Below are 27,713 nucleotides of genomic sequence, written 5' to 3'. Positions count from 1 at the left end.
TCTGCTGATAATTTTATTTCCCTTGAAAAACAGAGTAGGGGTTAAATAAAGAGTATTAGGTTTGCCAGCTCTGGCAACTTGGGACTCTTTTTTCTTGAAAAATGAAGGGAACAGTGAGAAGGGGACATGGTGGGGGAGGAGTTCTTTTAATATGCAGGTGCTTCAGGGAGAAGCACACCATTTCATCTGTATTCCATCATCCCACTGGAACTGGTGCTTGGAGGGGAAAGGGGGGTGAGATTAGTCGATCAGTCACCAGCACTGTCATCAGCGTTGCCAGAGAGGTCGAGGACAGACATCATGGAATCAGACAACTTGCTGGCGAGTTTATCTGCAGAAGGGAGAAATACAAGCAGTCACTTAATGGGTGGCTTGCCAGCAGGAGGGCCTGCCAGAGCTGGCCTATATCTATCTTGATCTACATCAAACTCCCAAACTGGCTCACTTACCCCCACCACTATGCAAAACAACTGGGCGGTGGTGGGGGGGGGGGTGTTGGCAGTCAATGCACAAGCTCACAGGTAGACTCATTTATCTACTTGTGAAATGATCACCCCAACATAGGGTCTATCTCAGAGTGTCAGACTCACTGGGCTCCAGGTATTTTTTTTTCCTTTCTAGTATCAAAACAGCAATTTTCTTTTACTGTGTTGAGCTTAGCACTCTGCTACTACCGTTAAAGCTCTCACAGCAAAGGGGTAGCATAAAGTAGGGTCTTTGAGCCTGAATGCTCACCTCCCATCCTCCAGCCTCCAGCCTGTTCTTCAGGATTCCCCTCAGATAACATCTCCTCCAGGAAGCCTTCTCTGATCATCCCTACCCCACCACCATCTGGGTTAGGTTCACCAGGCTGGGTTAGGTTTCCCCACTCTTCTTTCTCTGTGACCAATGTCTGTTTTCTTATCTCTTCCTCACTCCCTTATAATAAGACCAGGAGCTCAAGGGTATTTCATCTCCGGATTCCCAGGACTCAGTGTGAAACCAGGCCAAGAGCAAAGAACTGGGCTTATGGGGTCAATAAATCCTAGGTTTACATCTTGGCTCCATCAAATCCTAGTTGTTTTACCTTGAGTATATCATTTAATGTCTCTGGGCCTGTTTCCTCATTTACCAAATCGGGATAAGGCTTGCAATGAGTTAGTGAAGATTAGTACAGCATGAAGACCTAAATTGGCCAACCACACAACAGACCACCATTAAAATGGAGGAAGTTCTTTTATGAATTTACATTACATATTAAATGGAAACATGATATGGCAAAACTGTGTGATCAGCTGACTAGCATCTGCATAGAAAAAGAGAATAAAAAATATATAGCTATTTTCCTGTGTACCTATCTCAGGAATGAGAAGAAATTAACTGGTCACCTCTGTGAGAAGCCCTAGATGACTAGGAGATTGGAAGGAGAGAAACATTTCACTGTATATCCTTTTGTACCTTTCAGATTTTGAGTACATTGCCTACTGATAAAGTAAACATTATATATAATCTGTAAGTTCCGTAGAAAGCAGCTAATACATAAATGGTACCTATCTGATACACAGACTAGGTTCTCCAAGTGTGGTTCCCAGAGGCACAACATCAGCATCCACCAGGAACCAGTTAGCAACACAAATTCTCAAGTGCTATGGCCAATATACTCAATCAGAAACTCTGGGGGTGGGTTCCAGTAATCTGTGTTTTAACAAGCCTTCTAGGTGATTCTAATAATAAGCTATAAAGTTTGACAACCACTGTGCTAATAGGTGAGCCTCCAAACCTATGCCCCCTAACCAGGGTTAGCCTTGCGCTGGACACATGTAAATATTCGCTCAAGAGCCCCTAATCAAGGCCTAAGTGGGCATTTTTGGAGCATGGGTAAGAGGGGTATGGTCAGGTGCCCCCACCAGTACGCTTCTGCATCTTCTTCTTATTCTTCAGGGCAAATGCCAGAGCCTGGCCCTGCTGCAGGGGGTCTGTCTCCATGATCCTCTGCAGCATTGGACGGCGGTCCACAGGGCAGATGTCCACAGTGCTATTATTCCTGGGGCGGTGGTCCACATTGCGTTTAGCCCACCCCATCTGATGACGGTTTGGATTGGTGCAATACCCAGTAAGATCTCCAATCTGGAGAGAGAGAGGGACAACAGTAAGGTCTGGGTCCTCCAAAGACTTCTGCAGAGGAGGCAGGGACAGATTTGCTTAAGAATAGGAATCCTGGGGTACCTGGGTGGCTCAGAGGGTTAAACATCTGACTCTTGATTTCGGTTCAGGTCAAGATCTCACGGTTTGTGAGTTTGGGCCCCATGTTGGGTTCTGCACTGAGAGTGCAGAGCCTGCTTAGGATTCTCTCTCTCCCTCTCTCTCTGTTCCTCCCTGCTTGTGTTCTCTCTTTCAAAATACATAAGCTTAAAAAAGAACAGGTAGAACTAAGCTCCAAGTCTGGCTCTATCACAAACTAGAAGGTGCTTCAGTTAATCTCTCAGCTGCAGTTTGATCATCTGTCAAATGGGATAGACAATGGGTAGCTTGCATGGCTTTTACAAGAATAAAATTTAAAAAATGAGTTACTTGATTAATGACAATTGGTATTATGATAATTCCTTTTTTTTTTTTAACTCAAGTTAATTAACATACAGTGTAGTCGTGGTTTAAGGAGTAGAATCCAGCGGTTCATCTCTTATATATGACACCCAGTGCTCATCTCAACAAGTGCCCTCCTTAATGCCCATCACCCCTTTAACCCATCCCCCACCCACCTCCCTTCCAGCAATCCTGTTTGTTCTCTGTATTTGAGTCACTGTGGTTTGCCTCCCTCTGCTTTTATCTTATTTTTTCTTCTCTTTCCCTATGTTCACCTGTTGTTTCTTAAATTCCACATGACTGAAATCATATTTGTCTTTCTCTGATTGACTTATTTTGCTTAACATAATACCCTCTAGTTCCATCCATGTTGTTGCAAATGGCAAGATTTCATTCTTTTCCTTTGCCAAGTAGTACTCCATTGTATCGGCTTTATCTATTCATCGGTTGATGAAAATTTGGGTTCTTTCCATAATTTGGCTATTGTCAATAGTGCTGCTATAAACATTAGGATACATGTGTCCCTTCAAATCAGCATTTTTGTATCCTTTGGATAAATACCTAGCAGTGCAATTGCTGGGTCATAGGGTAGTTCTATTTTCAATTTTTTGAGGAATATCCATACTGTTTTCCACAGTGGCTGCACCAGTTTGCATTCGCACCAGTAGTGCAAAAGGGTTCCCCCTTTTTCCACATCCTCGCCAACATCTGTTGTTCCCTGAGTTAATTTTAGCCACTCTGCCAGATGTGAGGTGGTATCTCATTATGGTTTTTATTTGTATTTCCCTATGATGAGTGATATTGAACATCTTTTCATGTGTGTATATATATATATACACACACATATACGTATTAACTCATTTAATCCTTGTAACAATGCTATGACAAACAAGGCACCTAAGGTCACACAACTAGTAAATAGTGGAATAAATACAAACCCTAGCAGTCACGCTTATATGTATGTATGACTATTCACCTCCCTATAGTGGAGAAAAGGCAAGACTACCAAACTACACAATTCTGGGGTTGCAGCCGGGGGCACCATTCACAATATAGCACATCTAAATGGTATCTCCCAGAGTTGTACAATGAAGTGGTCCTACTCAGGTTCCCTGAACCTGAGTCTGAAACCTGTAGCATAGAGTGGGGAACTACTATAGGTCCCTGAGGAAAAATGGTATGTCCTGGGGCTTATGGGCTCATTAAGAAGTATTACCAGAGGATGGCCTTAAACACACAATTTACACTGGTTTTCCTGTAAGCACCAGGGGAATGTTTAAAATTGTGTGAGGATGAGAATGGCGTGATTCCTGCCACTACCTCAGTGCAGGCCTCATCATCTCTTATAGATTACAGATGACAGTTTCCTTCCTTGAACCCCTGCCTCCACCCTGCTCCCTTTCTTTCTAACCTGATTTTTACTCTGGCCACCAGAGTGATACCTATAGTACACAAACCTAACCACGCCACTTCTTTGCTTAAGAAACCCTTCCAGATGGTATGTAGCCATCAAAAAGAAAGGACAGCTCTTTAAGTAATCATGTGAAACAGTCTACAAGATGATTTTGTAAGTGACATAAGCAAAATATGGAATAATATAAATACTATGCTATTATTTGAACTAAAACAGATCTCTGTATCTCCTTACACATATACATGTGTGTGCATAAAGATGGAATAGCTATGAAAGGACATTCAAGTCTGTCACCGAGGGGACAAGGTGGCTGGGAGACAGATGCCAGAGAAACTTTTCACTGCATACCCTTTAGTACCTTTTAAATTTTATGCCATGTACACATATTACCTAGTCGAAATATAAATGTAAGGAAAAGATATTTTAAATAAAATCAGAAAAAAAGGAAAATGCTTTGACAGAAAAAAATAACCAACTTTCAGTGTTTTCCTAATACCCATGGCTTAAAGTCAAACTCAAGGACTGCTGTAATCTGATTCCAGATTCATCTTTCCTTGCCTCCATTCTCATTCCAACCACTCTGCACCACAAACGATTTCCCTAAAACACCACACTATCTCCTTTTTGGGCCTCGGCATAAGCACTGGCTGAGCTCCTAGCCATCGGCTGCTGCCCCCCACCCCCTGCCACTTGCCCAGAGAATTCCTCAGCCTCCAAGAGGTGACACAAGCACCAAGGCCTCCAGCAAGACTTCCTTGATTCACAAGTAGCATAGTTACAGCCCTCAGATCCATGCTTTCCCAACCTCTGCTCCCACCTCTAGACTGTGTGTCTCCCATAACAGTACAGATGTCTATATCTAAAACTCACTCAACTGCGACCTCTCAAAGGGCAGAGATAGGAGGACTAGCAGAAGAAGCTGAAAAGAGCCTCCAGGAGTCATAGCATGGCATATTGACTTGATCATATAGGTGCTGGGGAGCCATAACAGGGGAGGTGACATGGTCAGACTGGGCCATTAGAAACCATGGGATATATGTCCAAGTGAGAAAAGGTTGGAAGCTTAGACTAGGGTTATAGAAAGGGTAGGGATCAAAAGAAGCTGATAGTTTCTCAAGAGACTTAGGAGAGAGAGGCCATAGGACTTACTGACTGTATGGGACACTGGATGCTAGTTGGAGAGAAGAGTCAAGGATAACCAGGTTTTCAACTTGAACAACTGGGTGGCCAAATGGGGATACTTATTCTCTAGGCTGGAGCCAGGCAGGCAAAGCTCCTTGAGAGAATATGCCTCTTCCTTGGACCTGCCAATGCCTGGCAAAGGATGCACACCACCTGACACCCAGGGAGCCCACAGGAAGTGATTGAATGACCTACATCTACCCACCATTATAGGCAAACCTTGTGGGAGCCAGGCAGAAGGGACCAACCACTTCCCAGAGCCCTGGGTAGAGGAGAGGGTTGCTATGAATAAAGAGGACGGGTACCTTATACACGGTGGTTTTATTTTCCATGGCATCTGCTATCTTCATCATCGGAGAATGGAGCCACTTGATCTCCATTTCAAGCGGGTCCACATCACCCAACAGTTCATCTGATTCTCCAGTGGCCAAGCCTTTAACACAACCAAAACCACTGTCAGGGCCCTAGCTCCTTCCTGTGGCCAGCCCCCTGATCCCCACTGATCAGGCCTCAGTGGAAAGGATATGTGGACACTGCCCAAGGGAGTTGGAAAGGAAGACTCTTTCATTCCTGCTGGGAGGACACATGTCAAAGGATTAAAGGCATGTGAGGATTAAATTCACCTGCTGGGAGCTGTTCTTGGAGCCTTACCTTCCTCATCTGGAAAATGAGAATACCACAAGTCTATGACATAAGGCTGCAGTCACAGCAGAGGATGCCTGAAATGCACTGGTCTGAGACACTGCTCAGTAAATGGCAGCCACTGGGTTTCCCTCCCTAGGACCAGGCCTCTCTCCCCCTCGCTCTGGCCCCTTGCCTGGAGTTGGTCTCCACTGAAAACCATTAATGTAACCCATTGCCCTGGGCCCACATTATCCCACCTACTTCTAAACTTTGCCCCTATCCCTTTCCTCTAATCCCTACTCACTCTTCAAGATACAACACTAGGACCAACTCCTCTAGGAAACTCTCACCATTAATTTCTCCCTCTCCTCAATTTCCCAGACCTCAATATTTTGCCAAAGCACTTCTCAGTGATGGAGCCCCTTTTGCCCTCAAATGCAGCCAGGGTCAAGCATCATCATAAGAACGTGAGCTCTAATTCTCCCCCAACTGCCCACTTGGTAGAAGAGGGAAGTAAAGTTCTGAAAGGGAATGGACATGCCTAAAGCCACATGGAGAATAAACTCTAGAGAAAGCAAGTCTCCTTGCCCTCATCTAAACTCCAAGGACACTAAAAGGCCCAGAGAAGGAAAGCAAGTGGCCCTCAAGAGAAACAGAGAAACCAGAAGGCAGGCCAGCTAGGGCTTTTTCCACTACCCCAGACAGGTCCAGAGAACACTGGGCACCTTTCCTAGGTGAGATAGAGATGGGGGGGAGGAGCCATAAGCCAAGCTTGCAACTAGTAGTATCTGAAAAGAACAAACTTCCTACAGAAATTTCTGAAAGCCACACCTCTGAACCCCAGCAAATGATCATCTTAATAACACCTAATACTCACCAAGCATGTACTATAAGCCAGGCACTGCTCCAAGTGTTTTTACATATTAAGTAAGTCTTCACGAACAACTTATCGGGTGAGTGCCACTGTCCCCATTTTACAGATGATGTCATTGAGACATGGAAAAATTAAGTAACTTATGTAGCATCACACAGCTAGCAAGAAACAAAACTTGGATTTGAATCCAGGCAATCCATTTTTTAACCACTTAGCTACACTGGGCTAGGACTGTCTTAGACCACAGGGCAGAAGAGCTACTTTAAATGCCACCTCTGCCTGCCACTGACCGGGCACCATTCAGCAAGTATCCCCTTTCTGTGACTCAGATGTCTCCCTGCCAATGGGGGTAAGAATGAAAATCTAGGAATGGACATGCAATGGCTGAGGCAAAGCCTAGGGCAACAAGAGAGAAGGGGTTTTGCATAGGAGTGTCTTAGTCCATTCCAGGTCCCAAGAGATAGGGAAAGGACCCTCATATTTCCTGAGCACCCCACTGTGTACATAGTACTTTGCTGACTTTTTTCCTATCTACCAAAAGACCACAACCACCCCCATGGTCCAGATTAGAATTCTCCACCTTGTGGGAGAAAACATTAAGCTTAGAGTTGGTTAAACAATTTTCTCAAAGCCAGAGTAGGGCCAGGGCAGGGGCGGGGATCAAACATGGGATTTGTTGTTGGGGCTATGTGGCTCCCACCCAGGGCAAGAAAAAGTGCTGGGCAGGCCATTCCACTTGCCCCCACTTACATTCCATGGTATCTTCATTGGCCTGCTCGGTATCCTCAATGTCAAAGACTTCAGTCATCTCCTTAATGATCTCAGCACTGAGATGAGCAGGCAAAGTGTGGGTGGCAGGTGGCAGTGTATAGAAGCTGATCTTCCCACTGCATTGGGAGGTGGGAGGAAATTGGTGATGTCATTAAGAGAACAAATGACCAAAGAGACGATGAGTTCCCAAGTCAGAAACAATGAGGAACAACAAGAAAACCCACAGTAGCTTCAGAACAACAAGTTGAGTTTCTAGATAACCACTGGCCATAAATTCCTGATCAGAACATGACCTGGTGCCTCAGCCTTCCCCTGCCCTAGGACCCAGGATGTCATGCTGCCCATCACTAAACACAGATGCACCCCTTTGTGGAGCATGACTCTCAGCAGGTCTCACCCTGACACCTAGCCCCCTCCTCACCTCACCCAGTCAGCCAAAACAGCTTTGGCTGCCTGTTCCTGACTGTATACGCCTCCCTTCTTCTTCTTCCCCAGGCGGTGAGCCACCGCAGTCAGAAAGTGCTCAGTGGTCTGGAACCCAGAGATGCCATAATAGCTGGAAATCTGGTGAAGAAAGAAGGAAGAGAAACAATGAGGAAAATTGAGGGGCCCTTGGAGTGAGGCAGGGTATGAGCTAGAGCCTTCTGTACCTCCTCCATGTTACAGCGCTGCAGGATGGTCTCTACTGGGGTCACAGGGTCTGCCAACTTCTGTACATGGATGCAGTTGCGCAGGATGGTGCCCACCTCTGAGTTTGGTCCTGGGACAATGCCTGGGGCATCCAGCAGCCTGATGAACTTGTCCAGATAGACCTCCTGCATGAACCTAGGACAGAAAAGAGATAAGAGAGAACACAAGACACTGATGAGCAGGGATGTGTCTGGTATCCTCTAGGCCCCAGGCACACAGCTGGGAGAGGGGTGAGGGGAAGATAGCATACAGATTAAGATGAAGAGATGTGGGGCTGGGGCTCTGCAGCCTACAAACCTGGGACTAATTCTAGTCTAGTCCCTGGCAGTGAGGACTAAGCTGTAGGACCATGGACAAGCTTCTGACTCTCTGAGTCTCTGTTGCTTCACCAAAGAAATAGAGTTGCTTATCTGTAGCCCAATCTTGCATGGCTGCTAAGAGACTTCAAGGAGCTAAGGGGGAAAGCATCCAGCTCAGTACCTGGCCCACACCAAGGGCTGTTAGTGAGACTCCCATGCCCAGAGGAAGAATCAGAGACTGGGCCAAGATAAGGAAAGGGGCAGGGGCTGAAGTCATGGGAGATGGAGGAATGGTAGGGTCAAGGAGCTGTGGAGTCAGGGAGCAGGCAGGTGCTTACTTGGTGACCCCAGGAACAGCTCCCACACTGCATGCACGGCTGCGTTTCAGGCTATTGATCAGGCTGCTCTTCCCAACATTGGGAAGGCCTATAAAGGAACAACAGATGGCTCAGGGCAGGAAAGGCCCTCAGGAACACTTGGGCCAGCCTGTGTCCAGGCAGGAACAATGACCAAGCCATGGGGAAGCCAAAAACAGGGCCTGGCCTCCTGCCTTCCCATCCCAGGCCCTGGCCAAGCCCCAACATGGCCTTCCTAACCCTTTCCTCCATTTGTGACCATACTGGGTAAACATGTCACTCTCTAGATGTGACACTCACCTCCCACCTACAACCAGCTTGGGAAAGGTGCTCAATGCAAGGCCTCTGTAACATGATCCAACAGAAGGTAGATATCAGGACATGTCTGTGAAACAGAGAACCATCTGTCCTGGTGTAAATTCACCTGGTGGGGAATGGGAGGGCCCTCCCCAGATGTCAGTCTCTCAATGCAACTGTCTGCCTATGGTGCACGTTTTTCTGTTCAAGCATCTGTGAGCACCTCTAGGCCTGTGGATGTCTTTGTGTGCTACTCCCTCACCAGGTCTCTCATTCTCACCATTATCTTTCTCTGTGTGCTAGAATTTATACACAGATCACTCTCTCATGGATGTGCCTATGTGTATGTACTCCTCATACGTAGAAGTCTGTACATCAATGTGTGTGTGTGCACGCGCGCATGCACAGGCGTGCGCGCGCGCGCACACACACACACACACACATGCATATCTCGGTTGTCCTCATTCTAAATGTTACTATTTACTTTTCCATTTTTACTTTCTCCCACTCAGTCTTTTTCTCTATCATATATGTCTTTCTTTGTGTATCTCTATCTAAACACCTATTTCTCTGCTGATTTGTCTCCTTATCTCTTATTCTAGCCATTGTCCTTTCTGGTTGTCCTCACCCCACCAATTCTGCCTCTTTTTAATTCCCTCTATGCCAACTTCTCCCAGTCTCTTTTGGTGTTCCTTCTCTCCATGGGCTTGTCTCTGTATATCCCTCTGTACGTGTTTCACTATGTCTTCTTCTGTCTCCCTGTCTACATCCCTAACCCCTCTCTCTATCTTTATTTCTCTATGAATATACATCTATCTCATCATAGACATGTTTGTATATTTGTCTCCTTCTATGACTGGATATATGACTGTGTCTGAGGGTTAAGTGTATCTGGGCACGTGTCTCTCTGTGCCTCTATTCGTTTTGCAGGGAGCAAAGTTGGGATGAGTGTGTAGGAAGAACTTGGTTTGCATATATTTTGCCTCTGGGTCTGGATATGTTTGCACAAGTATAGATCTGTACATGTATTTGTGGACCTGCATGTGTTCACAGGTGTGTGTGTGTGTGTGTGTGTGTGTGTGTGTTCCTCCATGTCTACTTCTTTGTTCCTGGCTCTTTCCATGTGTACCTCCCTCTCAGTCTCTATCCCTGTATCTGACTTTCTCATTCTTTCTTTGGTATGGAGGTCTGTCTCTCTAGATGCATGGAGTGTCTGGCCCTCTTATGTGTCTTTCTGCAGGTCTCTGTGCACATGTCTGTCTCTATGTTGTTCCTGGTATCTTTTTGTTTTCATTATCTCCCTCTCTCTACATGCCTCTGTCATTTAAATCCATCTTTCCTTTCTACTCCCCACCAATCCCACCATTTCCCAGTTCTTTTTCTAGGTCTATTCAGGTCTGTATATCTATACCTTTTTCTCAGTGTCCAACTCTCTCCAATGTCTTTCTCTCTTGGCTTTACTTCCTCTCCCTGACAGTCTATCTCTTTTTCTCTCAATTTCCCTATTCTCTCCCCATCATCCTTCCTTTAGTGCCCTGGGTTCCATACAGGCCCAAGTTTGAGCATCAGCCTACCTTGCCTCACACAGGGTTGATCCCCACAAGTTCCTTTCCCTTATCTGGGCCTCAGTGTTCTTATCTGTAAAAGAGATATGTTCACCCCTCCCTCCCCCAACAGTTCTGGTAGGATGAGATGGCACCAACACCAAGCATAGCCCTGTGTATTTGGTCCATAGCTCTAATACTCAATGCATGGTGGTGATTCTGAGTATGCCTTCCTACATTAACCAATACATATCACAAATCACAAAACCCTTCCTGAACTGCTCCTCTCTTCCCCAGAAGGGTAACGTGAAGCTCCCAGAGTCCTTCACCCAGCAAACCCCCTGCCCAAGGAAGGAGCCTGAGCCCCATGACCTCCCTCTAGGCCTTACCCACAACACCCACACGAATATGGGTGCGCACTTCACCAAGGCGGCAATAATTCCCCAAAACCCTCATGAGGTTTTCAGCTCCAAAGCAGGCTTTGCTTTTCAGCAGTGACTCAGAGGCTTGATCCACTGGCACAGTGCAACGATTCTGGAAAATGAGGGGTTATTACAGAAGAGGCATCAGGTGGGAAATGTGGTCTGAGTCCAGATCTCCAGCTTTCAGTGAAACTTTCAGGGCCACCTCCCTGTGATCACCAAGATCCCCAAGGCTGAAACTGAGGGCTTCTCACACAGGTCCTGAATCCCGACCATTTGCCTGCTTGCACAAGGCCTCTTTCTCCACTGTCACTGCATCTTCAGTCTTCTCTGTCCCTCCCTCTCTCTAGACACACAGATCTCTTGCCTCCTTCAGCAGGGGAAAGATGGCATCCTGGCCTCTAGTCAAGCCAGGTTTGAATTCCAGCTCTGCCTCTCACAGGTGTGTGTGCATCAAATCCTGTTCCCCTTCTCTGGGCCTCAGTTCCCTCATCCACAAAACAGGTAAGCTACCTTCCCTGCCTGTGCTGGCAAAATAGTGCCTGGCCCATAGCCTACTTTCCCTTGATCCCTCACATAGGACAAAGCCACTCCAGCCTCCAACTCCTTACTCCTGATGCCCTTCCATCTCTTCCTCTTTCCTTACTCACCCAACACAGCAATGCAAAATAGGAATTAAGCTAAATATCCATCAGTAAGAAATAGGTTAAGGAAATATATCCTTAAAGTGGAATACAAATGAAAGAGAAATGTCAGAAAAGGATGCTCACCACGCTTTTTGCCATAAAGAAGGCCAAAAGTTATAAATGAGATATCAGGTTTCTCCCAAATGAGTAAAGATTAAAAGGTTTAATGATATCAAATGTTGCAAAGGATGTAGGGAAATAAGCCCTCACACATTCATCTACCCCAGTGGGTAGGTAGATAAATTGGTATAGCCACTAGAAAAGAGGCAATTTGTCAGTGTCTGGGAAAATGTAAAATACATAAAGTATATGACCTAGCCATTCCACCTCTTAGTACCCAACCTATACAAACACTCACCCACCAGCCAAGATAACATGTGCAAGGGTGTGTGTTAAAGTACTGCTTAGAATGATTAAAAATTAGAAACTAACTTTATTTAGCATAAGAAAAGTACACCTCTACAAAAAATTTGCCACAAAAAAAAGCAAGCCCCAGGATGACACATATGAATGACACTTCCAAACACTTCCTTCTCTATTTCTCTCTATATATACATCTACATATATATAAAACAAAGAAAAACATCTGAAAAAACAGCCACCAAGCTAACAATGGTGATTACCTCTGGGTATGGATAAAGGAAATTGGAATTAAGGATACTGGTGAAAAGTTACTTAAGCTGTCTATAATTGCTTTTATTTTTTCTACTTTAGGAAATTCTGCACCTAGTGCAAAACTGAAAACACGTCCCGCAACACTCAGTTTCTCTCCTCAGAAGCAACCATGTTACTATAATACTTTAACATTTTACAACAAAACTGTGTTTCTGTGTTAATGATATAATTAGAAAGTAGTGTGATTTGTGTTAAAGAGAAAAATGGAGACATTTTTTTAAAAGTTAACAAATAGTTAGCTATATTTTCCAAATTTTCTAGGGACAGTATGTATTATCCTTATATATGGGGGAAAAAAAGACTTTCCAAAAATCTAAAATATAGAAGGGAGTAAAGTGAAACAAATATTAAAAAGTCATCTAGTAAAGCAGAAAGCTCAAAGTTGAGGCCCAGTTCAATTACTAAAGGGCTGGAAGCCATAGTCCAAGTTATGACCCTCCAACCCTGGCCCCAGGCTACCCTGAAAGAGGCTAAATGCCCCTAGCTCCAGCTTACCAGGTTTTTGACCTGATGCTGTGTGCTGGCCTTGAAAGCCACCGTTGGCAGCTCATTCCGAAGGTAATCAAGCCACTTCTCCACAACCTCTTTGGGGACCAAGTCTGGGGAAAATAGAAAAACATAAGACTTAGTAAGGAGAACATCACTTTGATGGCTCACTCCAAATACACATCCACCCACACCAAGGCTAGGCCCACCTCCTGCCAACAGATGTCTCTCCCTCACCCTACCAGTATCTGTCCAGTTCCCAGGTTAGAATTAGAAAGGACAATTTACTCTAGGGGACCAGTTGGCCCTCCCTGAGGGAACCTCTGTCCCTTAGGGAAAAGGGGCAAATTAACTGTTTGGTCCCAGATGCCTTCCTTCCAAGCAAGGCTTCCTGAAGATTGTGTTTCCCATCCTCTCTGTGGATCATTCTAGGTTGGGCCAAATGTCAAGAATAACTCTGAAGAGAAGATGGCTACCATTTGTGGAGTACTAACCATGCATATACCAAGCATTTTATCATGAATTCTCACAGCAACCCTATGAGGCTGGAACAATCACAGCCCACTATACAGCTAGAGAAATGGAAGCTCTCAGGTGACATGACTTGTCCAAGATCCTAGTGAAAATGACAGTACAACTGAGATAAGACTCAGATCTCAGTGACTCTTGAGCCCATGTGATCTTGTGCCCTAGTCTTTGGGTTCCAGCTTAGGGTAGACAGGAACTCTCCCAACTTCTGTTATACGGGGTGTGTGTGTGTGTATCTTTCAACAATTAACTTTACCTCTCGGATTCCCGGCTTTAAAAACTGGATAAGAATTCCTACTTTGCAAAACTGTTATAACTACCCTTGAGTTGCTGAGTCTCAGGGTCTGGTTGGAGCTAGTCTTTCAAGGTTTGGTCCCTGCCCTGCCTTATCCAATTCTGCCCAATACCTACCAATCTTGTTCAAGACCAGGACCAGCTTCTTGTTGCCTTCTGCCTGCAGGACAGCCTCCTCCATTTGGAAACAGCGACAGCCCAATGGGTCTCTGGCATCCAGGACTTCCAGAATCACATCAGAGTATTCCACCACCTTCAGAGCAGAGGACAGAGGATGAAGGCAAGGAAAGCATTGGGTATCAATCACAAAGGCCCAGGAAAGAAAAGGTCTCCGTCTCAGTCAGGAAAAACAGAAATGGAGAAGAGATGGGACAGGATTGGTGCCCTCCCTAAAGAGCCTTAAGAAATGGGTCCCAATACCTTACGGAACTCCTTGTAATAAGCCTTCCTTGTAGCCTCATCATCCAATTGAGGAAACATATTTAATTCCTGCAAAACTTCCTCCTAAAGGGAAAAAAACAGAGAGAGAACAGTCCAGGGAAGAAAGAGGGAGTGAAAGTCAGGTCTTCGGAAACCATGACAGGCTGAGGGAGCCATGGGAATCCCAGCCCACCAAAGAGTAACTCTGACTAGCCAATAAAGCTGGGAACTGGAAGAATGGATAGAGCTACATGGTGCATGTATGTGCCTGTATGTAAATACGTGCTCAAGTACTAGCTAGAGACCTGAGTATGCATCTGTGTATGTAAGGAAAGAATGTGAGAGGGAGGTATAAGTGAGAAAAACAACCTGTGGGGGGAACATGGGATGGAAGAGGCAAAATATGCACTTTATGTTAGAAAAGGAACTTTGAATTGGAAAGTGCATATTCTGTGAGATGAGAATACGTGCCAAAAGGGCAGTAAGAAGTCCAAGAAGGAAGATGGCACCCCCTTCACATGCACTTTTCTGTTAACAGTTCCTTCACACTTATACCTTCTCTCCCCCACTGTCTCCTGGTCTTAGGTCTCCCTTCTCCTACTCCCAACCTCATATTTGGGTTCCAGCTTAGGGGTTTTTCAGTCACAGATAAGGCTCGAAATGGCCATCTGCCTCCCTCTCATCCCTCCCTTCTTCCCTTTCCACAGTTTCCCATCTTCACTGCACTAATTCCCTACTTCCCCTCCAACAATCTCACATCCTCCTTCTTTCCCTTTCAAGATGCTTCTGAGCAAACCCAAACCAGTCTGACCCAGAAGCAAAGGCTGCTCTCTTACCTTGTGCTCAAACTCCTCCTGGCGTTGCAGGGCATCCTGACAATAGCTCTCGATGGTCCTACGTCTGTGTCTCTCTTGCTCCCGTGCAGCCTGTTGCTTCTCCCTCATCTCTTCAACCTAACAAGTGAACACACACCAGGACTACAGCTGACTAGATCAGTAGCCTAAGGGAGGGATAGGAGACCTCGAATAACAGGGAGCAGGTGACAGAGGGAAGAAACAGTGTTGATATGGCAGAGGTAGAAGGAACAGGGATACAGGGAGAAAACAGATATAACAGCAGGGGATAAGGGGCTTGAGAGAAAGGAAACAAGAGATGAAGGAAGGGAAAGTGTGGCAGAGAACAAAAGAAAGAGGGCATGTGAAGCTGAGAATGTGTTCTGGGAAAAGGGAACCAATTAAGACCAGAGGAAGAAAAGAGGACAAGCTCCTGGGATGCTCCATCATTTAAAGAGCAAGAAAATGAAGCAGCAGCCAAGGAGACTGGAAAAGAGGAAGGAAGACATCTAGGAGAGTGAAATGACAAGAAAGTCAAAGGGAGGGTGTTTCAAAGAAAGCATGGTCTCAAATCCTGAGAATTCAGATGAGATGACAGAAGGAAACTATCCATGAGTGTGATGTCAGAGAATGAGCAGACAGTGAGGCTGACAGGATTCAGTGGAGCAGCAGGGCAGCAATGGACTGGGAGGTCAGCAAATGGAGACACTTAAATCAATTATCAAAGTGACTACCTTCTCTTCTTTAGTCTGCAAACAGCCTCAACAACCCTAACAACTCTGGTCTTTGCCCTTCCCTTCACCACTTCTGTGGACCTGGCAGTCAGGACAGGCCCTCTCTCTCCCCCAAGGTCAAGGGCTTACCCTTTTCTTCTTTAATTCAGCCTCCCGACTGGCATGATCACTGGAGTGAACAAACTGGGGAGCAGAGGCTACTTTGGAAGCTGTTTTCTTTCCATTCTGCTTTGTAGGCTGGTCACCGCACAAGAGGAAACAATCAAACAGAGCTAATGAATCCATGGAAATCACCCATCCTGGAGGGTTGCTCAAAAGTAAGCAAAAAGAAAGGCTCCTTTCCCACAGGTCTGCCCATCTGGCTCGAGAGAGACCCTCCCTCTCCTAGGCAGGGGTTGACTGAGGAACCCCAGGAAAGGTGGAGACAAATGGAAAAGTTTCCCAATTAAAGGCCAAGAGAAATGCTAAGTAGCTCTCAAAGTGTGGTTCTTGGACCACAGCAGTGACATAACCTGGGAACTTGTTATAAATGTAAATTATGGAAGGCCACGACAGACCTACTGAATCAGAAACTCAAGGCTGGAGGCTAGCAATCTGTGTTTTAACCAGCCCTCCAGTTAATTACCCAAAACTAAAAAAGTGTGAGAACTTTAACACACTAAAATTTAAGAACACTGCTCTGGACCATCTTACTTGTCTACACCTTTCCTAGCAGGACCAGGATCTGGAGCCAAAGATTATATTTTGGCCTCCCTCCTCAACAAGAGCAATTGGGACTTGGGAACCAGACATACCCAAGTTCTAGCTGTGCTACCTTGAACCTAGGAACTTTCTCACTAAGGCTGTTTCCTCATCTTAAAAATGGGACAATGGCAATCCCTACACCAGGGTAACTCAAGCACAAAGCAGTACATGGCTTGTGGTGGAAACTTAATAAACTCTGACTCTGTACTGCAGCCAACCAGAGAGGGGGAAAAGCCAGATCCTCTAATTCCAATGTGGTGCTCTATCTGGAATGATCCAACATCTACTGGCATTTGTAGGCCTCTTCCAGGGCAGGCAGTCCTGAACTACCCACAACAATGGGTATAGCTTACCTGAGGGTGGAGCCAGCTTACCTTCTTGCAGCCTTTGGAACCTTTACCTGGTTTTTTATTTTCTACAAAAGAAAAAAAAAGGCATTATCCACCTACCCAACATCTGTTTATACCTTAATCAAAGTCAAGTCACACTGGGAACCTAAGGAGGACTCAGATACCATGTCTGTCCAGGCTCAGAACAAGAAAGACATGAAGATGGCAGCAACAGGGTCAGAGGAAGTAATGGATAAAATATTTGAGGCATTATTTTAATGCAAACTGAAATAATGCTTATGGGAATTCTGTGAAAAGTGACCTGAGTGCATGCTTGTGACTCCTCTCTCTCCCCTAAGTTTTGGCTGGGGGCAACTCACCAATTGCCACACCAATCTGAAGTTGGGCACTGACAGCATGGGAAGGTAATCTGAGGAGTCCCGGGTGGCTAAGCCAAGGCAGATACCCTCAGCACACAGGGAGAGAACTGCTCCTTCCTGCTGATCCTGCTCTGGCCATTACCTCCAAAAGGACTTGCCCTATTTAGCCAAACTGAGGCCTCCGTTGGATATAAGGAAGCGAGAGCTCACCTTCTTCAATCACATCTAAACAAAGCCCAAAAACTTAAGAGGCCTCACCCTCTTCATGAGAAGTCCCATCTGTCATCCTCTGCACAGCTGGCCTCTTGAGAAACAATGGCTTCCTAATTCTTACCACCTGCAAGGGAGCTAAAGGAATTCCTAAAGGGGGAAGTTCTGGAAGGTCAGGATATATACAAACAAATATAGGGGCAGCTTGGGATTACCAGAGAGAGGCTCCCCAATCACATAAGGTGGTTCACACCAAAGCAGAGTTAACAAAGGAAACAGAGAATTTAATACTATTGTAAATTCTTAAGGAGATTCAAGAAGATACTTCAAAAGAACTGTAAGAAAAAAAAATTCCCAAAATTTAATATTAAATAAAAATTCAATAGATGTAGTGAAAAACAGCACAGACATCATTAACAACCAAACTAACAAGCTGGAAGATCAAGGGAAGAGCTGGCTTAAAACAAAACTCTAAAGAAATGGAAATTATGGGTAAAAATACAAAATGGAGAACAGACTCAGGAGAGCTAATATCTAAATAACAGGAGTTTCAGAATGAGAAAAAGGTATAAATTAGAGGCATTTGTTTTTTTTAAATGATAGATGAAAGTTCCTTAAATTGAAAATAGGCTTGAGGTTTCAGATTAGAAAGACTCATGAAGCACCAAGATTAACAAAAAAGGACACATCATAGGCATACTCTGATGAAATTTCTCAACTCCAAGGATAAAGAGAAAATCTTATAAACTTCGAAACAGGAGTTTGTCCAAAGAAGTGAAGAGAAGCAGACAGCCTTCTCAAATCTACAACTCTGAACATTTAAGACAGAAAAACAATTACAAAGTTCTGAAACAAGACACAAGCTGAATTCCTATACCTAACCTTCTTTTACATGAAGGTGAAAGACATTTTCAGATGTGCAAAGATTAGTAGCACCTGAATTCGTGTAAAACTATAGCTGACCCTTGAACAACACAAGTTTGAACTCCATGGATCCACTTATACAGATTTTTTATATAAATACAGTGCAGTACTATAAATGTGTTTTCTCTTCCTTATGATTTTCTTAACATTTTCTTTCCTCTAGCTTCCTTTATTGGAAGAATACAGTATATAACACATTCAACAAAATACATGTTAATTGACTGTTATGTTACTGGTAAGGCTTCTGGTCAACAGTAGGCTATTAGTAGTGAAGTTCTGGGGGAATCAAAAGTTATGTGTGGATTTTTGACTGCATAGAGGCTTGAGGCCACTAACCCCCAAGTTGTTCAAGGGTAAACTATACTTGAGGAAGTAAACCAGTAAAAATAAAAATTAACTCAGATAAAGATCTCAAGCTAAAGGAAACAAATAATAGTGGGCAGAAAATCTATTAAAGCTTTAAGTTGAAAACATAACAGAAAAACCATTAAATCTTTTAAAACGCTACTAATGTAGCTAAGAACTGTAACACATATTTAGAAAAGATTTTTAAAGTCCAGGAAGCATATCATAAGGAAATAGCTCAGCATCAAAGTATCAAATCATTTCAACAAAATCCTGGAATCAAGCAATAGGGGTTGGAAAAGCAAAATCATGAAAGCATGCTTAATGTCTTACTTTGGAAGGGCAGGATAAAAATAGTTATTATTTAATTTTGGTAAAGTGACAGAGATATTCAAGTTTAATTATGTTTGATATAAACATGAATGCAATTACTACCATAACCTTAATTACTGGTGGAGGATTTGTTTGAGCTTGAAAAGTAAATAAATAAGGGACTAAGAGGAAACAAACAAAAAATATAAAATAATATGGCAGAAATTAGACCAAACATATTAGTTACCATGATGAATGTTAATGGATCAAATTTCCCTGTAATAACAACAACAACAACAACAACAACAGACCTCAAGTCTCCTTTTCTTTCAAAGTACTCATGTTGCAATGAAAAGAATGTGAGGTTGGGAATGAACCAGGACTGGCCATTTTACTCAACAATTTCCATCTGCCTAACTTCCCTAGAAACTGGGGCCCTGTGCTGGATACAGGCACACAATAAAAGAAAATATATCACTTAGTGACGGGGAAAACATCTGCTTCAGAAGGGAGAAGGAAGGCAGGAAGAGAGAATGCAAAGTGAAGAAGAAAGGAAGGACACAGTCATCACTCACAGCACCGCAGCACTCAAGGAGCCATGGTTAACCTGTCTTGTAACAGCTTCAGAGAGAAAACAACTATCACTTTGTAGACAGCCAGAACCAGACCTAGGTTTCCATTCTGGCTCAACAGCTACCTAGCTACATGACCCTGAAGAATTTTCTTAAGTCTCTGTAAGCCTCAACTTTTCCACCCACCACTACTTAAAGGCAGATCTCTCACCCTAATTCTTCCATCTCTCCTTGGAAACAATTCCCCAACCTTCTGCCTTAATGGAGACTCAGCTCTCCTGCTTCACCTTCCTACCTCTGGAAAGGTGGCTGTTGTTTCCTCAGGTACACGAATACTTTGTGGGCCAACAGGTGGAGGAGGTGTCCTCTGGACTCACCATTGCCAAACTAAAACTACTTCTCCTTCTTGTTAAAACAAAGAAATGAAAAAAAAGAGTGGGAAAACCCTGCTCTTTTTGAGACTGCTACTATCCCTGTCACCTATGAGTCACTTTTCCTCATTTACTGACACACCTGGCGCATAGCTTTACTTTCAATCTGACTCCTGCCATCATCAACCTGGGTAACTTTGGTGACCCCAGGGCCCCTGCCAACATGGGTTTCACACTTCCTCGACATCCCCACTCCATGAAGTCACCTGCCTACCCACTGCAGTGGTGATGCCTATGATCATCATCTATAACTGACTGGACTTCACATAGCAGTCTCAAACATCCCTCTCAGTCATCTTCAAGCTCATTTGTTCACCCCCTAGAGTCTTCCAAAGTGAAGTCTCCACTCTGTTCCTTATTCATCAGCCATACCCCTACCCTCCCTCCCTGCGCAGCACACATTCATCTGTCATTACGATGGATTACATACCTGTGCCACCAGCCACAGGCAGCTATAAATCTTTTAATGTTTATTTATTTTTGAGAGAGACAGAGACATAATGCGAGTAGGTTAGGGGCAGAGAGAGAGGGAGACACAGAATCCGAAGCAGGCTCCAGGCTCTGAGCTGTCAGCACAGAGGCCAACACGGGGCTCGAACTCACGAGCTGTGAGATCATGACCTTAGCCAAAGTCAGACACTCAACTGACTGAGCCACCCAGGTGCGCTGGCAGCTATAAATCTTTTAAATGACAAAACACATCCTCCTTTTTAATAACCATTCGAAAATGTACAATTAAAATTGTATTTAACCACTCCTTGTAGGGCTCCTCAATAACCTCCCCAGATTTAATCATTATCATTACCATTTGGGTCCAAGGTATGACTGAGAGCGAGGGTGGCTGCACCATGAGGCACCTCCCCTATCTTCCACTGCAGTCATTCCAGTTAGTATGATCATTACTTTAGCTGCAATTTACCAAAGTCTGTGTTTTGTGAATACGTGTAAAGGTTTTGTTTAATATTCACCATTTTTCCCACTCAGGTAGAACAATATGATTGTTCTGTAACAGGTAGTAAGTCATATGGTTCCAAACTAAAAAGGTGTATTTTGAAAGGTCTTCCACACTTGTCCCTAACCACTGCACTCTCCTCACTGCAACAAGAAACCACTTTATCAATGCAAATGCAAATATATATAATCTTATTTCCCCCCATTTGCTCCCACTGACAATAACATAGTATGTCCTCCTGTTGACAACTTGCTTTTTTCATTTAACAAATAAATATTGGAGATCTTTTCATCTAATATTTTTTCCATACAATATTCTCTATATATAATCTTTCCATATAATACTTCATTTATTTTTCATTATAATACTTCATTTCTTTTAAACTGCTAGGGTTCTTTTGTATGCATACACTCCACTTCATTTAACCAGCTAATTATTGTCTTTTCCATCAGTATCAATAATTTTATTATCATCTGGTATTTGATATTCTTAAAAGTATAATTAATTTTGTTCATTTTTCTTGTGTTGAAAAAAAATATTTACTTTTAGTATTCACATAACCACAGTGTGATTCTTGTTGAAATTTTTGTGTGATATATAAAGTAAATGTACTGAATTTTTTTTCACCAAGCCCACATAGGCAGGGCCACCATTCACACAGAATATGGGGTCACTGGGTTGCATAATTCTTGTCCAGCCTATAATGTCATTTTCTATGTGGACTACAGCAAGATAAAGTCAGGAAGCACAGAACCAAACCTGCCTTAATGCTCTTGCCTTCCTTCTTATAAGGGAGAGTCCATGCATCACATTTGTCTTCTCTCTCTAGGCTATAAAAGAATAGTGGTAGGAGGAAGAATTGAGTTAGCACACTGAGACATTCTAGTGCCTGGCACACAGTAAGTACCAAAAAGCTATGCCTGGTCATGCTGGGTCCTTGGGACACAAAGATAAACGAAATGTGGGTGAGAAGTTAACAGCACAGTGTAGGAGACAGACTCGATCATACAGTGTCAATAGTTCCAGTTCCTGTGGGTGCAGATGGTAGAAACCAAGGGAGGAGCTTAATGGGAGAGCTTCCTAGAAGAAGTGATGTGTAAGTTGAAATCTGAAAAACAAGCAAGGATTATCCAGTTGAAGAATGAGGAAAAAGGGAGGAAAAGAGTCTCAAAGGCAGAAAGAACAACAATTTGTCTCCACTGTCTGGTATATACTACTATTCACCTCAGATCAAGTCACTTAACCTTGTTGAGCCTGTTTCCTCAACTGTAAAATGGGAATGGGGGATAAGGGGAACACTACCTCCAAGAAGTTGGTAAGACAACAATGATACCATACATAAAAGACAAGAACAATTTGGTATATTTGACACATAATGTTACACTAGTTTCAGGTGTACAACATAGTGATTCCACAAAACAAGTCTATGTCTCTGCATTATGCTATGCTCAACACAAGCATAGCTACCATCTGTCACCTTACAATGGTACTACAGTACCACTGACTATATTCCCTATACTGTACCTTTTAATTCCATGACCTCTTTATTCCATAACTGAAAGCCTGTATCTCTCACTCCCCTCACCCATTTTGCTCATCCCCTCATGCCATACTGAGCATTTTTTAAAAACAGAACTACCCTATGATCCAATAATCACATTTCAGAGTATTTACCCAAAAAATACAAAAACACTAATTCGAAAGGATACTTGCACCCCAATGTTTATAGCAGCATTATCTACAATACACTAGCCAAATTGTGGAAACAGCCCAAGTGTCCATCAACTGATGAATGGGTAAAGATGTAATGTATATATACAATGGAATATTACTCAGCCATAAAAAAGAATGGAATCTTGCCATTTGTAAAAACATGGATGGAACTAGAGTATAATGCTAAGCAAAATAAGTCAGAGAAAGACAAATACCATATGATTTCACTCCTATGTAGAATTTCAGAAACAAAACAAATAAGCAAAGTTAAAAAAAAAAGAGACAAACCAAGAAATAGACTCTTGGGGCACCTGGGTGGCTCAGTTGGTTGAACGTCTGACGTCAGCTCAGGTCATGATCTCACAGTTCATGAGTTTGAGCCCCGCACTGGGCTCTGCACTGACAACACAGAGCCTGCTTCAGATCCTCCGTCTCCCTCTCTCTGCCCCTCCCCTGCTCTCTGTCTCTCTCTCAAAAATAAACACTAAAAAAAAAAAGAAACAGACTCCTAACTAAGAGAATAAACTGATAGTTACCAGAGGGGAGGTGGGTTGGGGGCATGGGTGAAATAGGTGATGGGGATTAAGGAGTGTACTTGTCCTGGTAAGCACTGGGTGATATATAGAATTGTTAAGTCACTGTATTGTACACCTGAAACTAATATAACCCTCAATGTTAACTCTACTGGAATTAAAATTTTTAAAAGATAATAATTTTTTAAGTTGCCATGAAATACTACAAATATTCATTAAAGCTTAGCATTGAGAGGGGGTAGTAAAAGAAACTCACTGTGTCTATGTTTCATCATGATGACTGACTTGAAAGCAGGTAGGTTCAAATCTTCAGGCTTTCGTCCTGTCAGAATGGAAGAAGAACCAATGTGAAGACAGAGAGGGGAACCACAATGCCACAAGCTCCCTTCTGAGCCCCCTGTAGCCAAAATGAAATGTTAAAGAACATGATAAGAAAGTCCTAACAACTAGAGGAACCAGAAGGGGCTATAATGGAGTTGGGGCCTGGTATAGCTGAATCTACACAGGGAAGGCAGCATCATACTACCCAAAAGGAGGCTATACCTAAACGCCTCTTCCTGGGTGGAGTCACTGCCTCGATGTATCAGATGGGGTCCTTGGCCCTCAATCCTCCATCCTGTAATATTATATACCCTAGTACTAAACTTCTCTATGCTGAGGGGAGAGGGTATACAAGGATGACCTGTTTCTGTATAGGATATTAATAGTACCTCTTTTCTCAAGTAGAGGGTTCTATGTCTGATCTACCCTGGAAGTGGGGGAAAGAGATACCAGAAGTCTACCCTAGGGAAAAGGGACCTCAGAACAATACTTTTAATCTGTGTTTATGTTATACTGAGGCCAAGAGGTCAGTGAAAAATCTTGGGGGCGGGGAATCTATACCTGCATGTATGGGTTGGGATCAGTTCCTTAGTGAATGGGGGTGAGGAGATGCCTTCTGTTGTTCTACTATGGGGTGCAGAGCAACTGGGAAAACCAGCACAGTGGTTGTGTGCATCTCTGGTGCATGGGAGAGAAGTGAAGGGCTGTATATTTGTAAGTGGTCAGGGAGAAGTCCTGGGTCTCTTTGCCCTGCAGAGGGCTGGGGTGAGGGGAAAATGATGTGCCTGTTTCCACTACAAGGTGACATTAGTTGCCACACTAATGAAGGGGGGGAATCATGCAGCTTTGCATGAATGGGGTCTGCACTTTGCCTGTAGTGAGCTATTCCGGACCCTTCCATGGGAGGTGGGATGGGGGACGATGTGTTTATCTTTTACATGGGTTGAAGTCAGCATTGTGCTAACACTGAAGGGAATAGGACCTCTAGTTCTCCGTACAGGAGTGGCGGGTAGGGACACAGCTATAAGTTCAGTGGATCAGCCCTTACACTTTGGGCAGTCAGGGGTGTCTGTGTTTTTATCCTGGATGGAGAAAGAGATCTGAGCTCCTCCACCTTGGGTAAGGGGGGAGCCCATCTGGATCAAAGGTAGGATGATCGGTGATGTCATTGCCTCTCAACACTGCAGGGAGGGGGAGCTGCACCTCTCTGCTCCCTTGGGGGTCTCTCCTTGCTACATTTGGTGATTATAAATCCTTGAGGGAAGAGTAGGAGAGGGATGATCTCTCAAATCTGAGCCCCTCTACCAGGGGACGGGGGAAGGCAGGCACCAGGGGCAGATCTGACAGCATTCCTGGGTTATGGTCTGTTTCTCTTTGCGGTGGGGCATTTGGGGAGCTGGGCCATTACAAATTCGGTAAACCAGTGCCTCCTTATGGGGTGGGGGGAGGAGTCAAGTCTTATTTTCCACAATGGGGTCTCACTCTAGCCAAGGTGAGGAAGATCTGCGTGTTCTCTAAGGGCTGAGAGGTATGCCTCAAACCACTGAGGAGGGGTGATCTAACATCTCTGCAGTTGCGGGGGCGGGGCTTCTGCAACTGGTTACAAGGGGGCTAGGCAGGGAAGTCCCCCAGCTCTTCTACCTCGGTATATTAAACGTTTCTGAGCTCCCCTGTACTGGCGGTCCAGCCAGGGTAGGCGGGAGTGGACGTGTGCAGAGGGAGTAATACACCAAAGCCTCTGTCCAAGGGGAACTGTTGCATCAAGGCGGATCTGTGTGCCTTAGCGCCGGTAAAGGCCCGAGTCGCTCAGCTTTTGGGGGAGGGAGGTATGTCTCTATAACCGTGGGATCGATGTCGCCACACGGAGACGCCTGTCTACCCTGAAGGGGTGCAGAATGGAGCCTCGCTATCCTGAAGAGAGGAGGGCACTCGATGCTTCCCCACACAAGTGAGGTCTGTGACTTTCTACACAGTATGTCCAGGGCTCTACATCTACCTAGATGGGGTGAGGCCGTGCCCCTCTACCCAGCAAGAGTGCATTTGGGCACATGCCCATGTGCGGAGCGATCCCTGTCCCTCACCTGGGCCCTTCTACCCTGGATGAGAGCTGGTTCTCTACCTCTCTATTTCAGAGTGGAGGACGCCTCTAGTTTCCACCTCAAGTACACGAGCCTTAACGCGCGGCTGGCTGGGAGAGCGCTCACAACGAGAAAAGAGGAGAGTCGTCTCTTACCTCCACTTCCGGCGGGGATCAAAGAGGAGAGAATGGCACCACGATACGGTTGGTCGGCAGGCTGAGCTAACGCGGATAGGCTCCGACTTCCGGATCCCAGCCTTACGGCGCCGGTCAGCCCGCCTTGCTTCGGATTGACGGCTCGCGCCCGCCCATCCCTACTCCGCAGGCGCGCTGGTCCCGCCTCCCAGCTTCCCTGTGCGGTGAGAAAAAAGCCGAGAAGGGGTAGGCGGGGGACCAAGCGGACGGGTCGACTAGTGTGGCCATATAACCTACTTGTAAGCCAAGAGCTTGTCCGGTGACCTCTGCCTGGTCCCAGATATGCGTGTTCCCGAATTTTAGTAACCAAGCAATCACCATGACCGCATCATACAAGGGTGGGGGTCAGTCCCTTTGTCTACAGAGGAAGATGGCGACGGGCTGGGTGTGAGAAAATGGCCGCCTAGGTCACATGTCTTGCCGAGTGCTCCCCACCTAAAAGTGACTTGGTTAGCCGTTCCCAACTTCTTCCTGGCTTGTAGGGTCCCAGACAAACCCTGAGGCAGCCGCTCCCAGCGCTTTCTGCCGAAGTTCAAATGCATGGTCAGGCCCAGGAGCTGGACAACTGGAAGCCTCTCCCACCCGTTTGCCCTCTTCTCCTCCTCCTCCTCCCTCCTTATCTTTGGCCCCAGAGCGGCAAATGAAGAAAGGAATGAATGTATATCTCTGAAGTGGGTACAAATAAGGATTTCTTTAGAAACTATCTTGAGAAGCTCCTGACCTGGCTGGAGAATGAGGTCTCCCCTTAAAAATAGTAAATATTAGTCTGACAATGACTTCTTTGTGATAATTTAATTGCAGCCCCTTCTTTTCCTCAAACCTAAACTTTGGGTGTGGGGCCAAGCCCCCAGTACCTCGGGTGTGTGTTCCTCCACCTCAAAAGTATCCAAGCAGAAACTGATTCCCTCTGTCTACTCCTACCCCTTACATATGCACTACTCATTGTGTCTTCTATCCTCTCCCCCTGGAGACACACAAAACTCTGCACCCCAAACCAGCCCTCACCACCTTGACCCTTCCCCCTGCATTAGCAAATTCTTCCTGTTTAAGACCTAACTCTGGTCACTTCTGTGAACTTTCACAGCTGAGTTAGAAACTCAGAACACCTTTCTGCACTTATCTCTTAATACTGTAATCATTTATGTGGCTGCATCTCCACACAAATGGAAATGTAGTCTCACTTCCTGAGACTAGGGGCCACATATCTTCAAGACCTCAACAAGACCCAGCACAAGACTGGTACAAGGCAGACTTCAGCAAATATATGTGAAATGGGTGAGTTTATAGGCCTGCACCACAAATCAATGGAAAATGGACAATTTAGTAGATAGCACTGGGAAATTTGGCTCACCATAAAGAGAGAAATAAAACTGGATCCTGACTTATTCCCACATAAGATAGTGAAGAGTATCTTTGTCACCCACAACTGGGGAAACACTTTTTCAACAAAGTCCCAAATGTGCAAACTATAAGGGGAAAATGCAATGAAATCTTTGATAAGAATGAAAATTGGTGTTACTACTTCGGAAAACAATTAGCAAGTTATCCGGAATAGTTAAAGATGGGACCTAGGACCCAGGAATTCTACTGGTAATGATGTATATAACCTCTAGACTCTTAGAGAAATTCTTTTTTTTTTTAATGTTTATTTTTGAGAGAGAGAGACAGAGACAGGTGAGAGTGGGGGAGGGGCAGAGAGAGACACACACACAGAATCCAAAGCACCCTCCAGGCACTGAGCTGTCAGCACAGAGCCCTACTCTGGGCTCAAACTCATGAACCACAAGATCATGACCTGAGCTAAAGTCAGACGCTTAACCGACTGAGCCACCCAGGTGCCCCTGTCCTAGAGAAATTCTTAAGCATATGCACAAGGAGGCATGTGCAAGAAAATTCATTGCATAACTGTTTGTAATAGAGAAGAAATATCAATCTAAAAGCTCACCAACAGAATGAATAAATTGTAGTACAGCTATACAGCAGC

The 27,713-nt window shown here is 44.7% G+C and overlaps 1 protein-coding gene across 3 annotated transcripts; it reads right to left on the bottom strand.

Annotated features, from left to right (window-relative positions):
• Positions 1-25,798, bottom strand: GNL3L (G protein nucleolar 3 like). 3 transcript variants are annotated; one of them, XM_047093642.1, is made up of 16 exons: positions 25,691-25,798; positions 23,393-23,458; positions 16,789-16,850; positions 15,821-15,928; positions 14,961-15,077; positions 14,125-14,208; positions 13,822-13,957; positions 12,892-12,995; positions 11,003-11,147; positions 8,755-8,842; positions 8,078-8,252; positions 7,849-7,991; positions 7,407-7,543; positions 5,464-5,591; positions 1,887-2,106; positions 1-331 (listed from the first exon to the last, which is right to left on the bottom strand). In XM_047093642.1, exons 2-16 carry the CDS (start codon positions 23,409-23,411, stop codon positions 249-251), a joined length of 1,749 nt encoding a protein of 582 aa, XP_046949598.1. In that variant the 5' UTR covers positions 23,412-23,458; positions 25,691-25,798; the 3' UTR covers positions 1-248. The 3 variants fall into 3 exon arrangements, with proteins under 3 accessions (XP_046949598.1, XP_046949599.1, XP_046949600.1); XM_047093643.1 differs by having other exon boundaries at positions 16,810-16,850; XM_047093644.1 differs by lacking the exon at positions 1-331 and adding an exon at positions 1,067-1,165.
• Between the last annotated feature and the right edge of the window lie 1,915 nt (positions 25,799-27,713).

Source organism: Lynx rufus, unplaced genomic scaffold (genome assembly GCF_022079265.1).
Source record: "Lynx rufus isolate CCGP_SWC_20201006 ecotype Redwood Valley unplaced genomic scaffold, mLynRuf1.p SCAF_35, whole genome shotgun sequence".
Lineage (NCBI taxonomy): Eukaryota > Metazoa > Chordata > Mammalia > Carnivora > Felidae > Lynx > Lynx rufus.
This window is presented reverse-complemented; position numbering and strand designations above follow the sequence as displayed.